Source organism: Pholcus phalangioides, unplaced genomic scaffold (genome assembly GCF_987345545.1).
Source record: "Pholcus phalangioides strain wild (caught in Gottingen) unplaced genomic scaffold, Ppha-v1.0 ptg000032l_1, whole genome shotgun sequence".
Classification (NCBI taxonomy): Eukaryota; Metazoa; Arthropoda; class Arachnida; order Araneae; family Pholcidae; genus Pholcus; species Pholcus phalangioides.
Window position 1 is genome coordinate 8905023 of NW_028301622.1, and position 18825 is coordinate 8923847.

The window sequence follows — 18825 nt, forward strand, 5'->3', positions numbered from 1 at the left end:
TAAACGTCCCCGCAGTAGAGCCGTTAATTAGGAAATGTGATGAATTTTGTACGATTTATTATGTTTATCAACGACACCTGAGAATTATGCATAATCCCCTTAAAGTTATCCCTTTAGAGAAATTTATCAAAGTTTCCTGAATGATCTCGGTTAATATGCATAATCACCGAATTTTTTAACATTTACCGTAACATATGCCATATTATTAATTCAATGTCATTATAACTCTATGGTTGTATTGCTAAAGGGTTGTCGGGAAGGGTGGTCCCGCAATCCATGAGCAGTTGCAGCAACCATTCATTGCAGCTTAGAAAGGGTGGCATTAATCCGTGAACACTCACTATTTATTTCCGAATAAAGTTCTAAAAAATGTGAAGATAATCAAGTCCATTACACGATACCCTTGAAAACTAATGGATACATCGATTGATAGAAGGAGAAGAAGAAAAAAAGGCCACAGAGTCCTCCAGTTGAATTCCTTTCGTTGTTGTCTCAGGTTCTGATGGAGAAAGAAGGGAGAGTTTCCTGTCATCAGATTCACGTTTTGCACGGTCCGATTGGTTTCACTCTTGTCTTTCAATACCTCTTTGAAGTTGAAAGTACAAGAATTAAGAACAGACAAATAAAAAAAGATCCAGAAGAAAGAAGAATAGATCAAGATAGATTTTATAAAAGACGAAGAAGGAGTGTTATCAACCTGTGGTCCGCTGTCCCTCTGGAGTCCGTGAGCACTTTGTAAGTGGTCCGCGGGATAATTTTCATTCAATACCATTATATGAATGATACATTTTGTGCTGTGAAATTGTAGTTCATTAAATTGTTTTATGATATGAAAATTATATTAAAAAAAGACAGTGAATATTGGATTTTATAAGGGGCGTTGAAATTCAGCTCCTGGAGCTTCGTGGAGGGGGGGGGGAAGAGTAGGTTTTATGCTTTTGCCGGGTGTGGGTTACACGAATTTTTACTTATTTACTCTATAGATCACTTCCATGCCCACACACTCTCTAGATCACTCTTTTGATCGCTCACTCATCTGGTACCTTACTCTCTAGATCACTTCCATGCCCACACACTCTCTAGATCACTTCCATGCTCACACACTCTCTAGGCCACATTTTTGACTTTCAATAACCTGTTCTCTCGCTGTCTATGTTACTCTTTTGGTCACTCTCACGTGCTTGCAGACTCTTTTTTTCAGTTCACATGCTTGCAGACTGTTTTTTTTACTCACATGCTTGCAAATTCTCTGTTACGCGTTTGGTCAGTCGCTGATTTAGTCCTATCTCCTAGTGACTATTTTTCTTTTTTTTATAATGTGATCAGCACCCCAGAGATCATTACGATCTGTCCAGGGAATTTGTTGGTGTTAGTAGACATCCATGCCCGACCTGGGATATCATCTGTGAGCAAAACAAATTTTGACACTCTTCTCCCATTCTACACTTGTTTTCTCTACCACTCATTTTTCAAACCTGCCGCCCCCAACGAGCTTGCTGAGCTGGGCTATATTCCGCCTAGTCCTCCCCTGTAAATACGCCACTGCATGGGGGCTGGGAGGGGGGTATCAGCGAAGCGTTGACCTTCACCACAAGGGGTCCATGACACCGAGTAGGTTGGTAAACAATGCATTATGCGATCGCCTTGAAAAAACTAATACCTACATCAATTGATAGAAGGAGAAGTGGAAAAAAAAAGTCACACTCACAAAGTCCTCCAGTTGAATTCTTTTCGTTGTAGTCTCAGGTTCTGATGGAAAAAGAAGGGGGGTTTCCTGTCATCAGATTCACGTTTTGCACGGTCCGATTGGTTCCCCCCCCCCCTCCTGTCTTTTAATATCACTTTGAAGTTGAAAGCAGAAGAATTAGGAACAGATAAATAAGAAAAGATTCGAAACAAAGAAGAATAGATCAAGATAGATTTTATAAAAGACGAAGAAAAAAACCCCTTGACTACACTTTTACTGCGGTGACCGATTCTTTTTAGGCAAACATACACATACAGCGAATGCCTTTAATAGTTTCAAGTCCTCGTTTTCGCGTTGAATTAGATGTGAAAGGATCAGGAGAAAATAGGAAAATATATATAAAGCAGAGAAATTGGTCCCGGATAGAGTAAGAAAAAAAAAATAGGACTAGATATACTTCTCTAGTACTCGTGGACAAAAAAAAAAGAACACAGGGCCAGGAAACGTGATTAAATGGAAATCGTAGAGCGATTCCCGAGTAACTGTAAATTTACTGCTCAAACAAAACGCTTGAGTGAATTACTGTGGCAGAGCTTATTGGACGATGTCGATGCTCCTTCTTATTCTTCTAGATATTTCCACTACCCTTTTTTTTCTATTCTTTATTTAGCGTGTTATTTCTTCTCTCTTACGTTGTCCTTTTTTTCTGAAACTACTCGCTATTATTTTTTCAACTGTGTGTGTGTTCATTGGGTGACTGATTCTAAAGAGATCTTTTTTTACTTTCCTCTATTTTCTTATAAGATAATTGTTATATGTCGATTATTTCATCAGAATTTCTGTTTTTTTCTGTTTTTTTTTAATTCATTCATTTTGTTTAATGGAAATAGCAAACACGTTTTTTTTCTCCATACTTGAAGTAGTCAGTTCGAACGACCGTGATTATTAAAATGAATGCCATCTTGGAAATGATCGGAATCAGTTATGAAAAAGAAAGTAACGTGATAATATAATCATCAAAATTATCAAAATTATTTTGATACAAGGGAATAGTTTTTGCACAGTAATTCCCCGACTTGCACTACCCAGAGGTGCACGATTTCGGTGTTACGCGAATTTCTTTGAAAAATTAATATTTCCGAATTTCAAACATAATTCACGAGATTATTACTGAAATAGTGGAGATTATTAAGTGATAATCAAGTTGAAAGTTATTTTATTTGATCAGAACAATATACAGGGTGTTGTCTTGAAGTGGCGGCAAACTCAAAGAGGTGATATTAGTCACCAAGAGGCACAAAAACTGCCATAGAACATGGTATTATACAAACCACGTTTATTCGGTGGAAATCGCAAAAATACTTATGAAGGGTGTGACGTCGAGTAGGACTAAAAGAACAATAATAAGTAGAAAAAACATTTTTTGGCAGCATGATTACAACACAGCCTGTGGTACACAAAATAAAGTACAATAATAAGTGCAAAATAATAATAAGTACTGTGCTGTAATCATGCTGTCAAATAAATGCTTTTTCTGCTTATTATTGGCCTTTTTGTCCCACTCGACATGACACCCTTCTTAAGTATTTTTGGGATTTTCATTACTAAACGTGGCTTGAGATACCATGTTCAATGACAATTTTTGTTCTTGATGGATAATATCACTCCTCTGAGATTTTCGCCACTTCAAGGCAACACCTTTTATATGAAATAAAATTACTACACTGATTTTTGAGAGGCTACGGTATGTAAAGATGAAGTTCCTCAAGGAAGTTTCCTTGGCCCCATACTTGTTTTTTCACTTTTTATCTATAAACTCAATCAGGATATCGGTGGCATTGCTAGCAAATTCGCAGATGACGTGAAGGTAATGGGGGTAGTCGGGAATCAAAGCGATAGGATTCAACGATAACGATAATTAAACGATAAGTTCCCTTATTTATTTATAATTTTCCTAGCTTTGGCATTTTTTTGTTGGTCTGCAAATTATTTTTCCTATTTATTTATTTTTTGCTGGTCCCCAAATTATTTCTTTCATTTCCACCGGTCGCAAAATCAATCAACTACTTATACTGATCGGCAGTTATAAAACAGTTGAGAAGAGCATTTGCATACAGGACAGGCTATCATCCTGGAGATTAAAAGTATAAAGTTTCAGACAAAACCGGGAGAAAGTCTGTGTCCTTCTTCCTAGGAAAAAATTTCTACCTTCATGAAATTCAGCGCAATTCTCTGGTAATACGAGTAACTTTGATTTTGGAGCCATTTATATAATGTGTAGTAATTTTTTTATCCCTTTTTGTTTTCACACAGCCTTGCCCGGTCTCCGAAGATTTCAGAGCCTCACAATGTTCGGCATTCAACAACGTACCTTATAGGGGTCACTATTACGAATGGTTGCCTTACCAGGACCCAGAGGATCCTTGCAGCTTGACTTGTTTGGCTCGCGATGTGAGTTTTGTGGCGAAACTCGCACCTTACGTCAAAGATGGCACCCGTTGTAGAGAGGGGTCGTTGGATATGTGCGTTAAAGGGAAATGTTTGGTAAGACCTTGGTTACGCAATATTGTTTTTTATACACGCTTAGTACTTTATAGACTTTACATGCCGATTTTTTTCCTCACAGTAACTGTGCGTTTACATTATTCTTTTTTTCCTATTGTCATTATAATAAATATTGTTATTAACGCTATACTTGATCTCCTCTAGGCCGTAGGCTGTGACTTGCAGTTGGGTTCGAACAAGAAAATCGACGAGTGTGGTGTTTGTGGGGGTGATGGATCGACATGCAAGAGACCCGTTTATGTTTGGTCCAGAACGCCATATTCACCATGTTCCGTTTCATGTGGCGGAGGTTAGTTGCTCTATCTACGATTACAAAAAAAAAAAACCATTAGATTTAACGCTGATTAAGTAAGTTCTAGTCGGTAGAAATAGCATAATGCACACAAAAAACTTGGCACACACATGCACCAGTTTTTAAGAGGGATGTTTACATGAACGTTGCATATCTTATATATAAATGTGAAAGTATGTATGTATGTATGTATGCCCTTTATACAAATCTACAGTTTTAGACCGATCGTCGCCAGATTTTGCATATATACCAAACAGGACCGGGATTGAACCGTAGGCTACTTTAAAAGTTCGTCAGAGCTGGGCAAATGCCCGAAATGGGCGAAAAACTGCTGGGCAACAATGGTTTTGGGGCCTCAACAATCACTTTCGGAACGTTTACTTTGGTTACCGTGGTTCCCAACAATGCATTTCAGACATGTATATGTCTTTACAATAGTTTGTCACATCTTTAACGCTGCCATCATAACAGTTTATTCCTTTATAATGGTTTGTCACTTTTCCAATCCTCCCAGTAATTAAAAAAAACCCGGGAAGCGCCAGATATTTTTGCTTGCATGTATACAGGGTGTCCTGTAAGTGCTAATGTGGCCTTTATCTCATCAACCACCCATCGTTGAGGTATAGTTTCAATTTAAAAAGTGCTTAAAAGGAGTTTGAATAATATTCGCTGCAGAAGCTGGACATATGACGTCACTAACAACAGTGAACAACAACTACGACGATAAAACAGGGAATAAAAATGTTCAACGCCAGCTGATGAACTCAATGCTTGCCTCAAATCATCAGCACTCTACTTCACCAAACACCAACTCTGGCCGTATCGCTACATTGCAATTTACTGCCATTAGTGAGATGGGTTTGAAGTGAAGGTGCTGTCTATCGGTGGTCGCCTCGAGTTCGTTAGGACATCAACACTCTGGCACGAAGCTAAAAAATTATCATTGTCCACCAACATGCGAGTTCAACTGCAAAATGACTCGGCACTGCTATCATTTTAACATCAGTTGATCAAACTTGGCAGTGGAAGAATTCCCGTAGACCCAAGCACTGGACTGATAACGTTCCCAAATGGATTTTGCCAGTTATTATATATATAAACTCAGTTCAAGAACTTGCAGACAAAGTCTTCCCAAACATTCAACAAAATGACCAAAACCATGAGTGGCTTTCTGAGAGCGATTCTGGCACCGAAAAATGACAATGTGAACAAGATCTACGAAAAAATCCTAAAAATTATTCCAGGAGACTCCACATCTTACAAATCGGTTGACACTGTCACAGACTCAGCGCAGTTCTGTATCCTGCAGAATTTCTGAACTCTTTGGATATTTCGGGTGTGCCACCACACAACTTGACCCTCAAAGTCGGAGCACCTATAATGCTTTTAAGAAATTTTGACACACAGAGACTCTGCAATGGCACCAGACTCTGCGTAAAGAAATTGCACAATTGCATCAACGATTCTAACTGGATGTGACAAAGAAAAATGTCTTCATTCCACGTATCCCAATAATCACCAAAGAAATGCCATTCACTTTCAAGCGATTACAGTTCCCGATCCTTTCAGCTTTTGCCATGGCAATCAACAAAGCGCGAGGCCAGTCGTTAGCAGTGGCAGGTATCAACCTACTTGAGACCTGTATTTCTCACGGACAGCTTTTCGTTGCCTGTTCGTAATCCCAAAAATTTGTACACACCAGATGGAAAAAGAAAAAATATTGTGTATCCACAAGCGATTGCCTGAAGATTTTAATTAAAATATTTAAAAATAAAAGTAATTTTCTCTTACTTGATGCAGAATTTTTTTTTGATTAAGAAATAATTAATAAGCTATACATATATAAATTTTTTACGGGGCGGGCAACGTCGCCGGGTATCAGCTAGTACATTATATTAGTAGTGATCAGAGCTAGGACTGGCAGTGGAAATTCTTTTGTTCTGGTCAGAAGAGTTAGAATGTACAGTTTTTCATTAATATCATGGTCTCCATACGAATGAAAAAACTGGTTGTCTTATTCGATACGCTAAGACATCAAAATCTGACTCAGGATACGGGTAATATACTATTTTTGTTAATAAAATTATTTTTTACTTCGTCTGTGTACGTCTTATGCTTTTATCGAGCCCATGAATCAGCGATTCAAAGAACTTTTCCCAAAAAATATTTTGCGCAGTAACCTTCCGACAATCAACATTCACTTGACTTCTGGAAAAGTAAATTTAATACACAAAATTGATCATAGTTTTTTTACAAAGATTCGGTATGGAATAAATTGGGGCTAGATTGCTTTGCTGACAAAAATTTCAAAGGCTTTAACTCAGAGCTTACACTTGACACTAACGAAAAACTGGACATGACCCCCGTCTGGGTATGGGATATAATCCCTGTACTTCTCAAGTTTGGAATTGTCTCTCTATCTGCCATCTACACAAGACTGCACTAAATTAAAAAGCTGACACGTTTGAAATTTAGAAATGAAATAGTTCGGTCTAATATTAAATATTTGATGCGCAATGTAAAACCGGATCAAACAGGCGTCCGGAAAGCATTTTTTGGAATAGCGAATTTAACAGAGAAAAACCGGGACATCTGGTCACTCTATCAATTCTCATGTTTCTAACTAATAAGGATATCTCTTGCTGGCGAGAAAAGGAATGCGTCGCCGACAATTATTATTTATAAATATATGGGATGATAATATAATCCATATTTTACTGGACTCAGCAGCAGAATCATCTGTCTGATTGTCATCACGTCTGAGTAACATGGAGATGCGTCTGGTTGTTCCATCATCATGTCTGAGACGACCTGTATTTTTTTTTAAATCTCGCAAAACTTGTTAAAAGAATAAAAAAAGACTTGCAAAGCATGTTTGAAGACATACAAATCTCATTTGTGTGCACGACGTTATTCAGACTCACAAGTCGCATTCAAAAACTCGCAAAAGTTCTTCAAGACCCATGAAGGAAATCGCAACTCGCAAAAAAAAGTTAAATCGTGCAAAACTACAGATTTGCATTTAACGACTGACAAAGCTCGTACAAATACTCTCATAGCATGTGTAAAGACTGGTTCCAGGTTCCAATAACATGAGACCATGCCTAAGCGGACTTGTTTAAATCAAAGCACCGAAAACATCAATTTAGTGAGTGTGAGCTTGTACTCAGACTATAATATTCCAATACCGACATTCTAGACGGCATCCAAAACCAAAAGATTAAAAAGCGATCTGTAATAGTCTGTTCAAAAATGTCTCCAGCAGCGTGGTACCATGTGTAAGCTTATATATTCACACCAGAGAAATACCAATTTCATTAATATAAGTTATATATATGCTCAGACAATCATGTTGAGGTATTGATTCTAGACCCCAAAAAATTCTCTAAAGATTTTCTAGTGAAGCCCCTTAAACAGTTTGCCCAATTGGCTCCAATAGCATGAAACCATGTCTAAGCGGACCTGTACCAAAGCTTATAATCTCTCCGGCAATATCAGTTTCGTAAATATGAGCTTGTACTCAGACTATCATGTCGTGATATCGATTCCAGACAGTATAGAGTAAAAAAAACAACATATAGTTCGCAAAAAAACAATGAAACCAGAACAAATCAACGCTAATAGGAGCTAAGCAACAGGAAGACAAAGAATACGTAAAAAAGTAAAAATATAAATTATTCTCATATTCTCTCAACCATACTGCACCCATAAACTCACATATACGTTCGAGAACTTTCTTTTTTCTTATTTATTGATTAAACAGTATAATGTCCACTAGTGACATGCTACTGTTCATTAAGGAGAAATGACTACGGGGTCTTATTGATCTAAAAGCAAGTCTACATAAAAAATATATTATATGTATATATATGAACACCACACACGAGAAATGAGAGAAGAGAAAAAAAAAATAGCGCGGGAGGTACGCCCCCGAGAATGAAACCAGGATCTTTTTGCATTATTTATTTACGCAATTTTTTTTATATACATACTTTACCCTACCCTCAAAGGTGATCCGTATGCCCGTACAACCATTCTCAGCACACACACACACGCGCATGGACATACACAAATAGGTTTACATACACACATAGCCTGTCATATATATATATTACCCCCCCCCCCTCCTTCACTCAGAACCACTCTTATTTCTTTTCGCCCCCATTGCACTTCTTCATATATTAATTTGGCACGCGAAATGAACTTAACTACTATACTGAAATGAGAATGATGGACGCGTTAAGAGAATGGCCACCATGGAAAAAAAATAAAAAAAGAGGGAGGGGTGGAAGAAAATAACGTGTTCTATATATACTACGTACAGCCGGGGAGCTTCTGAAGAAATTGTCCTGAGCGAGCTTTTTTGAAGATCTTCGAGCTTTGGTCACGCGATGGACGTTGGTCGGTAAAGCCCTGTGTGTGAGTGTATGTCATTTGACCTTTTCTCCGCACACACACTTTTCCACCTGCTGCTATGAGGATCGTGTGTATGTGTGTGTGTGTCAGTTCCTCTTAAAAACTTGACCGTTCCTTTTTCCCGCACGTTTTTATTAGTGTCCTGATGAAGTCCAGCGCGTCTTCGCCCCTTCAGCTTGGTACCCATGAGGGTTTATAACGTGTCTCTTCCTCGAGCTATGCGTGTTAACGAAATTGTTCCTGTTTTTCTTTTGTTTTTTTGTAGTACTTGTACCTCAATGAATTTGTTTAATATTCATTCCGGATCCTGTCTTCTTTTCTTGACTGTCCATTGCCTTCCCTCCCCCCACACCTTGTTTTCATTTTCAACTTATCCTCTTGAAAAGTCCAAAAAGGTGCTCACGGAATCGTACGTACCTCACTCACCATGTTGGTTGACACGCGAATGTGGACCGTTGACCTGTGCATGTGTATTAGCCTCGTACATATGCTTAAGTAGATAAAATGATTTATATGTGTGTACACTAGATGAGTGTCTTTGTGTACATAGGCATAAATCATATTTGCGGCTTAAGTTCCTTTCTTAGGTTTGTGTTTTCTTCCGCGTTATATGTGGTGAGGATTGCGCAATTGCGATACGAAACCCTTTCGAATCGTTGGCAGAGAAATAGAAAATTAACAGTCAAAAACTCGATTATAACGACATCGGATGTAACGACATTTCGCCTAGAATACCATAAATTGATGGCCCAGACTGATGCCCATAGAGCACAGGTGCACAGCCTTTACAGTCCGCGGGCCAGAAACTTGTATATAAGAATGACCATATAACCCGTATTTTATCAAGAATTAAAAGATTATATATACATAACTTTTTCACATATTTTTATGCATTACAACGTATAAATTGTATTACGATAATTATAATCTAATTATGATATAAATATATACATATAACATATTTGTGAAAGATACATAAAGATACACGTGTTTGTTTTTTAATTACGTTCTAATCCATTGCAGTTGCTATATTTTTCCATAATTGGTGATTTTTCAGCCAATTTTGTGCGATAATTGGCAACTTTGCAAACTTTTGATCATTTGTTTAGCTATATTCGGCCCCTTTACTAGCCTCTGGGACAATGTTTTTTGCGATGCCTCATATAAATGCCGATTTCCCGTATTTTTATGAACCAAATATTTTATTTATTGTGGCTTGTATTGATATTTTTCTACCAGAACACCTTTCGCGGGCAAGATGAGAACTGTAATGTCGGGGGGGGGGTGCATTTGGCCCGCGGGCTGGAAGTTGTGCACCCTTGACATAGAGAATAATGTTTATGAGCCATGCTTATAACGTAGATGAAAAGCAACTACCTCGGATATAACGAGGATTTTTTTTTTTGGTCATTTTTGTTTCTGTTTCAATGACGTTTCCCAGAGGAATTCCTGGGATTAACAACTGATCACGTTCACGGAATAATCATTTGCTGTTATATTTATAACCAACGTTAAAACTAAGACAAATTACAAGTTTTACGATCCGACTTGTTGATTGGCATGACATATTATGCAAAATATTCCTGTATTTTATCCTTCCTGATGTTTTCTTATAAAAATATCTCTTTTTTTTGAATGAAGCTTGCTTCTGTCCCTAATCTTTATCAGAATCAATAATGAAAGTCCGTAATTTGTTGGATTTATAAATCGCATCATTATAAATATGACTATATATATATTAATTTCTCATATTTTCAAAGTTAATTTCATTTCCGTAAAATACATTTTAGCAGACTTGCTATAGCAACATTTCTCACCCAAGGGTTATTTATAAACAATATTTGTGCAGGGATCCTACTTTTCCTACTTTTTGGCAAAATATCATATTTTAGTCCTACTTTCTGCGTTTTGTCCTACTTTTTCTAGTTTTTGTTCTACTTTTCCTACTTTTTTACCAAACCCTATCAACAAAATTCGTATAATTGATTTTAATTGTGAAAAAAGAATCATCGATATTTTGCCAAATAATGCAAATGTAGTAGATTGCAATTAATGATTCTGTCAAAGAAGGAATTGTGTCGTTTTTTAGGTTATTTGGAGGTGTATTTGGACAATTTGGTTTATTAATTTTTCATACACAAATTGACACGTTTTTAAGAGAAATAAAAATTTAATTGGTCGAATGGTCAACGCGTACCCTTCCACGACTCATATGTGTGAAATCTGACCACGAGGTCCTGATGACGGCTCTCCATTGTAGAGCCGAAATGCGTCGACCATTGGACCAATTAAATTTTTATTTGTCTTAAAAACGTGTCAATTCGTGTATGAATTTAAACCTGGCAAAGTTCTAATTTTTGTGATAATATTATTAATTTTTCTTCTGCTTAAGTCTTAGGCTACAACAATCAAGGCAGCTGTCATTGAAAAATTCTGTCTGGAGGGGAAAAGAAATTTTGTATTCACTACTTCATGGTCTTGTACAGTAACTAACATTCATCATTCAAAATTATGGTGTCATTATGTGCATAGGTGAAACAACAGTTTGCATAACAAAGCAGTTGGATATATAGGCCAACTCTTGGCTTTGTGACTCTGACGCTACCCAATAGCATTCAATTGTCTTCTGTATTTTTAGGTCATGCAGAGGCATGAAAAATATTTACAATGCTCAGCAAAGAGCTATGATATTTTAATTGTTAAAAAAAAATTGTTCAGGGGATTTTTTTTATTAGCCCATGATTGTGTTTTCCAAGGGGTGGGGGGACCCTCCTCCTTCTACTTTTTCTAATTTTTTGAATGGGAGCCCTGTATAGCAATTTTGCCGACGTTTTGCAAAATGTTAATGAGGATCGGCAATGCCCCATATATTAGTTATACCAATCCTCTACTTTTTTTCAATGAAATATAATCGCCCCTAATCGTAAAGAAATAAAAACTTCATACACTTTTTTGATTTCCTCTGATTATATTTTTCGTCAAGAAAGGTCGTAAAAACGTCAACATCGGTTGTAACGGCACCTCCGTTATAACGATATTATAATTTCGTAGAATATTCGATGTCGTTGCAACCGAGTTTGACTGTATTTTAAAAAGGAATTATTGCGAATAAAATAAGGATTATATAGAATTTTCGAAAAATTTTCATACTTTTCTATTATTTGAGTTTTAACTTATTTCACGTCTAATGTTTGAGTCTAATTTCTCGTTGGAATTGTGAGATTTGTACATTGTGGAAGATTCATATTCACTATAGTCACTCCCCACTATTGATACAAAGTACACAAGACTGGATACAATGCGGGGATGGTTTTAGAAAACGAAATTCATAGTCTTTTGCGGGAAATTGAACCACCGTCTCCTCGTTTTCCTGGAAAGTGCGTTAGACCAGTGTTTCTTAACTTTTTTTGCCTGTGCCCCCCCCCCCCTTTGAACCATATTTTTTTCCTTGCGGCTCCCCGTCTTACCCATAGTTTTCGACCCTCATCTAGAAGCAAGATCCTTTATACGTATTGAACTGATTTTTTCAGTGTATTTATACTGAACAAAAATTTTGCAAATAAGATTGGCCTCCAGACCACTGGCTTAGAATTTATTGAGCTCCTCAATAGTCCGAGTTCTATTCAGGGCCGTCTCAACATCATGGACGCCTTAGGCAAAGTGATGCTATGGTAGTCCCATACTTAGCTGGAAATAAACAGCCTACATATTTCCTACTTATTTTCAAAATTTATTGTACTATGCAACATATCATAAAGTGGGGTCACATATGGACATGAGACCCACGGGCATGACCCGTCACAAGAACGGGACTGACAAAGCTGCAGCCCGGGGCCTGATATGGTTTTCATCATTTTTTGTTTCTCACACTATAAATTTCATATACAGGAGGGATCTGTGAAAAATATAGCTGGGGGCCTGCGATAAACCCCATCCTAGGGAACCTGCTGCAAAATGAGGCGTTGAGGCCCGGGTGGGTCCATGCCCTAAGACGGCCCTGGTTTTATGGAGGGCTTTGTTGGGTTCTGTATAAGCGTATAGTCACTAATATAAAAGCTTTATTTCTTCACACCTTAATTTTTCTTCCCAGCTGTCTGCAGCCCTCCAAACCTCCTGTCATAGCCCCTCTCTCTATTTTATTCCGTGGCTCCCTTGAAATATCCCAGTATCCCTACGGGGCCATAGGGCCATATGGCCCTTTAGGGATAGACAAATTGTGGCAAATTTTGCATTCTAGAAGTAAATCATATAGAATTAGTCTTCTACACTTACATGAGGGTCCAACAAACCATGGCTGGGGGAGTCCTACATGATGAGATCTGGTACCATACTTTTCGAGAGTAAGTATGTTGAAATGTGAGCTTATTGCGGAGTCCGAGAACATTATTTTGCCCTGAGGCCCATGATGTTGAGACGGCTCTGCATAATTCCCCCATAAGAGGATAGTTTATTGAAATAGTTCGTAGGCCTATCTTCAAAAAAATCTCACGTATAAATTTACAATTTTGGTTTGGTCTGGTCTGGAGAGTCGGTCGGACTTTTCCCATAATTATCGAAACAGCTGTTATCGTCACGAGACACTCATTAATAACCCGAGAATTTTGGGAAATTTCATTCGAAATTGGTTGTTATCTCTTACGTAATTAGCAACTTCATCCATTCGGTGTATAACCCTTAAATGTTCCTCAGAAGGAAAAGAAAAAAAACATTATACAAAAATTCTGAATTATATCTCATTTCTTGAAAATATATATGAAAGACCTGAAACACAATTGTTCATAGAAAATTCATGAAAATTTTGAATTAGGAATTAGATTATTGACAAGAATAGAAAGCACGTCGTATAGAAAGCATACGTAATTCAAAGGTTTATCTCCATAAGTGAGCAATTTAGCTCAAATTTTTCATAAATCAAAACAATAAGATTCACTAACAGTTTTCCAAAGTTTCTGTATTACTACCCAATACTCATTTCACGCGAGATCTTTGTAATTGATCTAGGGCAGCGTTTCTCAACCTATGCTCCGCGAACTAGAGATAGTTCGCAAGCAAACTTGATGGCTCATTTATAACTAAATTAAAAGCTATTCAATTGTTGTAATTCATGTATTAGTTGTATATAATAAAATATATAGTTCAAATAAAAATCAGACCCTTAGTTTAGAAGAACCATATATCTTAAACGGAAATACAAATACAACGCCACAACTGGCGAAATGCTCAACGAGGTTGCTGATAAAAATATGCCATAACAGATATGGATGTCATATATTTCAAAAATACAGAAACCCAATTAAAAATGCAATTAAAAACAATATATATTATAATGCGAGAAATAACTATTATAAATACGGACATAGTACGGATATAGCTACATGTAGCCATGAAATGAAAATAATTCGCTAAAATCACTTTAGGATGGAGAAACAAAGGACTGTTGCAAATCGAATTGGAAAAAAAAGTTTGCTATATTTCACGAGAAAACATTCATCATAACTGTTGCCACATTTCATTGAGGAAAAATATCAAGAATTGTGATCACAAACACAGAAAAAATAGGGGATATTGTCCGTTGTCACAAGAAATGTTGTCATGAGTTACACCAAAATCACCGAATGATTCTATAATTGTTCAAAATCATAAACGAAAAATAAAGGCCTAATAAAAATTGAAGTGAACTTAAAACAATCATTTGCTCAAGAAAAAGACGGAACAGTACAAACAAGTGAGATGAACATTTGTTTTTCATAATTATCATAATATAGTTCATAAATTCATAAAAATTTAAAATTACCTTCGTCCACGATATAAGTGAATATTACGCATTCAGATAAGCTTCGTTGAGAAAACAGACAATTGTATAAAAAGAAGTTTCAACGGCAAAAAGTACAAGCATAAATATATAAACGTATATACAGTATATATTATCCCAACAACCGTTCGTCGTAGAGGTATAGTTTCACCTTAAAAAGGGCTAAAAAGGCGTTCAAAAATTAACCTAATACCAGGTTTGATAGTGGCACAATAGAGTGTGCAACAAAATAAAAAATCTAAACTTTTTATACTGTTCCTCCGTTCTCTAACTTCCAATTAGAAAGTCGTATCTCTGCCTCTCCTAAAGTGACCCACCCCCAAAAAGAAATCAAGTATCTGAGTGCAATATTCCCTGAGATATTCGAATTCAGAAATCGGAGGAAAAGTTGGGAGAGGGGAGCATAAATGAGGGAAAAGAGCATTATCCGTTAGTTTTTACTGTTCTTTCATAACTTTTCTCTGATTTTTTCGGATTCAAATATGTTAGTGAATATTGCAATTAGATAATTAGATTTTCTTTTTGCCTCAGGAACGACAGAGCAATAACTTTCTAATTGCAGGTTAGAGGACGGGGGACGGTATTTAGATTTTTTATTTTGTTACACACTGTATTTTCACTCTCAAACCTGGTAAAGGGTAATTTTTGAAAGCCTTCTGAGCATTTTTTCAAATTGGAATCATACCTCCAAGACGGACGGTTGATGAGATAAAGGCCGCATTAGCACTTACAAGACACCCTGTATATTAGTCTCTTTTTTAATATGGAATTAAAATACATATTTTTAATTTCGTATAAAATACGGACATTCGTGTATTAGATTCCTGCATTTTATACAATTATTTGCGGATTATATAAGCACTACTAATTATATACGTTTGTGGTCCGTTGAAATGTTTCAGACACTTTACTGGTCCTTGGATTCAGAAATTTTGAGAAACGATGTTATATGGGATTCGGATCTGTAGTCAGATTTTCCACCAAACTTTCATTTCTAGGATCATGTGAAATATCGAGAGTCAGTGCTCGGGAATATGGAATCTCTCTCTCTTTCTGTCATAAATGAATAAACGCAACCGACAGACACTAACTATTTTCAATTTTCATCTCCTGGTCATAAATTATCCGCAAAAAAAAAATCAGTATTTTTATATTTATATGATCCAAAATTGCTCAATCCACGCACACATCGTCCAGCTGTTCAGCAGCAGTTAGCGCCGCGTGTCTGTCTATGTGTGTGTGTGATTAATCCCGCTAAGTGGGCAACGGGAGCAAAGTATCGCCAGAATAATGTCCAAGTGACCACCACAAGGACGAGGGGCAAAAGTTTTCCAGATTATGGGATTTTTTTTTATTTTTGGGAGGGGCGGAGGAGTGAAGAAAACGTAGAGAAGGGGGTAGGAAAAAGGTAGCAAATAGTAGTATTATTGTTTGGCGCGCGTCCCTAAGCTCTAAATCAAACACCACTTTCACGTGGTTCCAAGAACGGCCACGTACCCACCAATCAAATTTATAATTGAATGGACTCCATCGAGCATGTATGAATGTGTATGTGGAGTGGTCAGCAGTCCCCTGCGTGACTTGGTCCGTCTTCCATTTCTTGCTCTGTTTTTTTTTTCCTCCTAAAAAAAATAGAAAGAGAAGGCTCCCGCTGAATGACCGGTCTGTGAGCAGATATACCGTACGTTTACATGTACAGAGGAAAAATAGGGAGAGAGAGAGAGGGCACAACTCATTTCTATTAAATATGGACTTGTGCTTCTCTAATCATAAAATCCATTAACATTCCCTCCCACGAAATGGAAGTTTTCCGCTTGAGCGCGGGACAATGGAGAAGTAGAGCAAAAAAAACAAAAATATTTTCTTTTTTTTGTCTGAATGTACTGTTCTTTCTCTCTCTCTCTCTCTCTCTCTCTCTCTCTCTCTCTCAGTGTATTGTGTATCGTCTACTATTTGCACCAACATAGAAATGGAATCGAAATGCTACTGTGAACGAATCGAGCTAGAAATAGAGGTGGACAGGTTTTTAGTCTCCCCACTTCTTTTTAAATATTGATGTTCGAGTATATAAAGCTTGCCACCGGTTCCTTTTTATGTACATGTGTAAAAAACAAGAGTGAATTTCGGTTGTTCTTTTAGTGAATGAAATACATGAAAAAAATTCACGTATGATGATAATAGATACGAGTTCCTCATTCCCTTCATGAACATATGCGAATATATATCATGAAAAATAATCTATAATATTCCTGGTGGTGTTAGAATTAGTGGGTATGACGCAATTTTCTAAATTTGGTGTATTCAAGTAGGAAATGGATGTTTTGTCTTAATGTGTGTGTTCCCGAGTTTTAAAAGAAAAATAAAAAGGGTTGAAGGGCGGAGAAAAAGACTCACAGAAACCGTTGTTTAACCGTGACTGGTGTGGTAGGCTGGTGACGCAGTTTTCATCTTGCCACCCCTTGAGAAAGGAATGCATCTGGACCATCTTAGTTTCAGTACCTTTCAAGCTAGTTGTTTGCATGTGTTTGACAAATTTATGATGTTCCTCTACTTTTTCTTCCCTCTATATCATAGTTTCCCAACCTTTTTTGTCCCATCGCCCCCTTCTTCAGAAATTTTTTTCTCCCATCGCCCCCAACGCAATCTACCCCATAGGATCCTATGTTAAATCCGTAGCTTCTACCGCCCCCCTGGAACATTCCATCGCCCCCCAGAGGGTGCTAACGCCCACGTTGGGAATCACTGCTCTAAATCGTTGATGAAAGTTTCCGTGAGGTCAAAATGAGCCCGCCTCACCACTTTCGTAAGTCTTTTTTTGTCTGCCGGCTGGAGTGTTCAGATCGAAGTGGCGTATCGAAAGGGCTCCAGTTTTCTCGATAATGATTCCAAATTAATGGTGAAACATCGGATATCGGAGGCGATCATGAGTATAGTGTTGTTAGCGAATTGTACGCAAGATCGGTGTGATCAATATGTCATAGTGTTGCATACAAGTACTGTGTTGACTTAGAATAAGACTAATTTTGGGTGCTTGTGAAAATATATATAGTAAATATAATTTCTAAATTTTATTTTTTGAGTATATTTCAATCATATGTGTTAATTTTCAATCATGAAAGTTGCGTTCAAAAAAATTAATATATAATTCAGAAAAATAATTTTTCAAAAGTTATGCATCCCTCCATTTTTTCTCGAATGTGTTTTATGTGTTTAATAAAAGAAAAATTTTCAGAAAATAATTTAAAAAATTTTAAAAATTATTTAGTGAGAATTAATTAACAGATGAATCAAATAAAAAACCCCATTGTTTTTATGAAAACTCTTTTTGATGATTTTTAAAATGCATTAATACTTGCTGGCGTAAAAATGACCCCACGAGACCAGTTATGTTCACTTCTCATTAGCACCCTCTAGGGGCAAAGATTACGATTGCACGGGCAAGTCAATTTTGAGAAGAAGTAAATGCCCGTGTCTGACACGGGTCAGTCAGGCAAGTGATAGATGACTCGCAAAAGATTTTAAAAATTATCAATTATGGGTCGATATCTTTACTAAGACCACTGGCGTTATAGGTACTCTTATGGATACCCCAAGTCTTAACTTAAAAAATGAACCATTAAAACTGTTTAAAATCATTAGAAAACATTAAAAATTGAGGTACGCATATGTGTACTTCTGAACCGAAGAGGTTAAAGACAAAAGAAAATATTCCCAAAGTGTGGTTAAAGACAAAAGAAAATATTCGCAAAATGCGTTTAAAAACTTAATAAAAACTCGTTTACTCGTTAAATTCAGTTTGAAAACTCAAAAAGACTTGTAAAAAGGTATTTAAAACTATAAAAGACTACAAAGTGTGTGTTTAAAAATTACAAATGCACTCTTTTGAAAAATGGAAAAAGAGCGTGTTTGAAGCACACACAAAGAAACTGGAAGAATAAGAAAAAATAAGAAATACTTGTGTAATGTGCTTTTGAAGAATTAAAAAAGAAGAATGAAATGACTCACAAAGCGTGTTTGAGGAATAAAAGTATCAGCATAGCGTGTCTGAAGCAT

General features: G+C 36.8%; 1 protein-coding gene across 4 annotated transcripts in view; it reads left to right on the forward strand.

The window, feature by feature from the left end:
- Positions 1 to 18825, forward strand: part of LOC149066930 (protein madd-4-like) — a 226584-nt gene that overhangs the window by 155813 nt on the left and 51946 nt on the right. For all 4 annotated transcript variants that reach the window (XR_016195428.1, XR_016195429.1, XM_089253235.1 and 1 more), the window contains exons 4-5: positions 4001 to 4231; positions 4397 to 4541. Coding sequence is in view for 2 of the 4 variants with exons in the window: in XM_089253235.1 (XP_089109361.1) it covers positions 4001 to 4231; positions 4397 to 4541 (376 nt within the window). In the remaining 2 variants the exon portion in view is untranslated. The remainder of the gene's footprint in view (positions 1 to 4000; positions 4232 to 4396; positions 4542 to 18825) is intronic.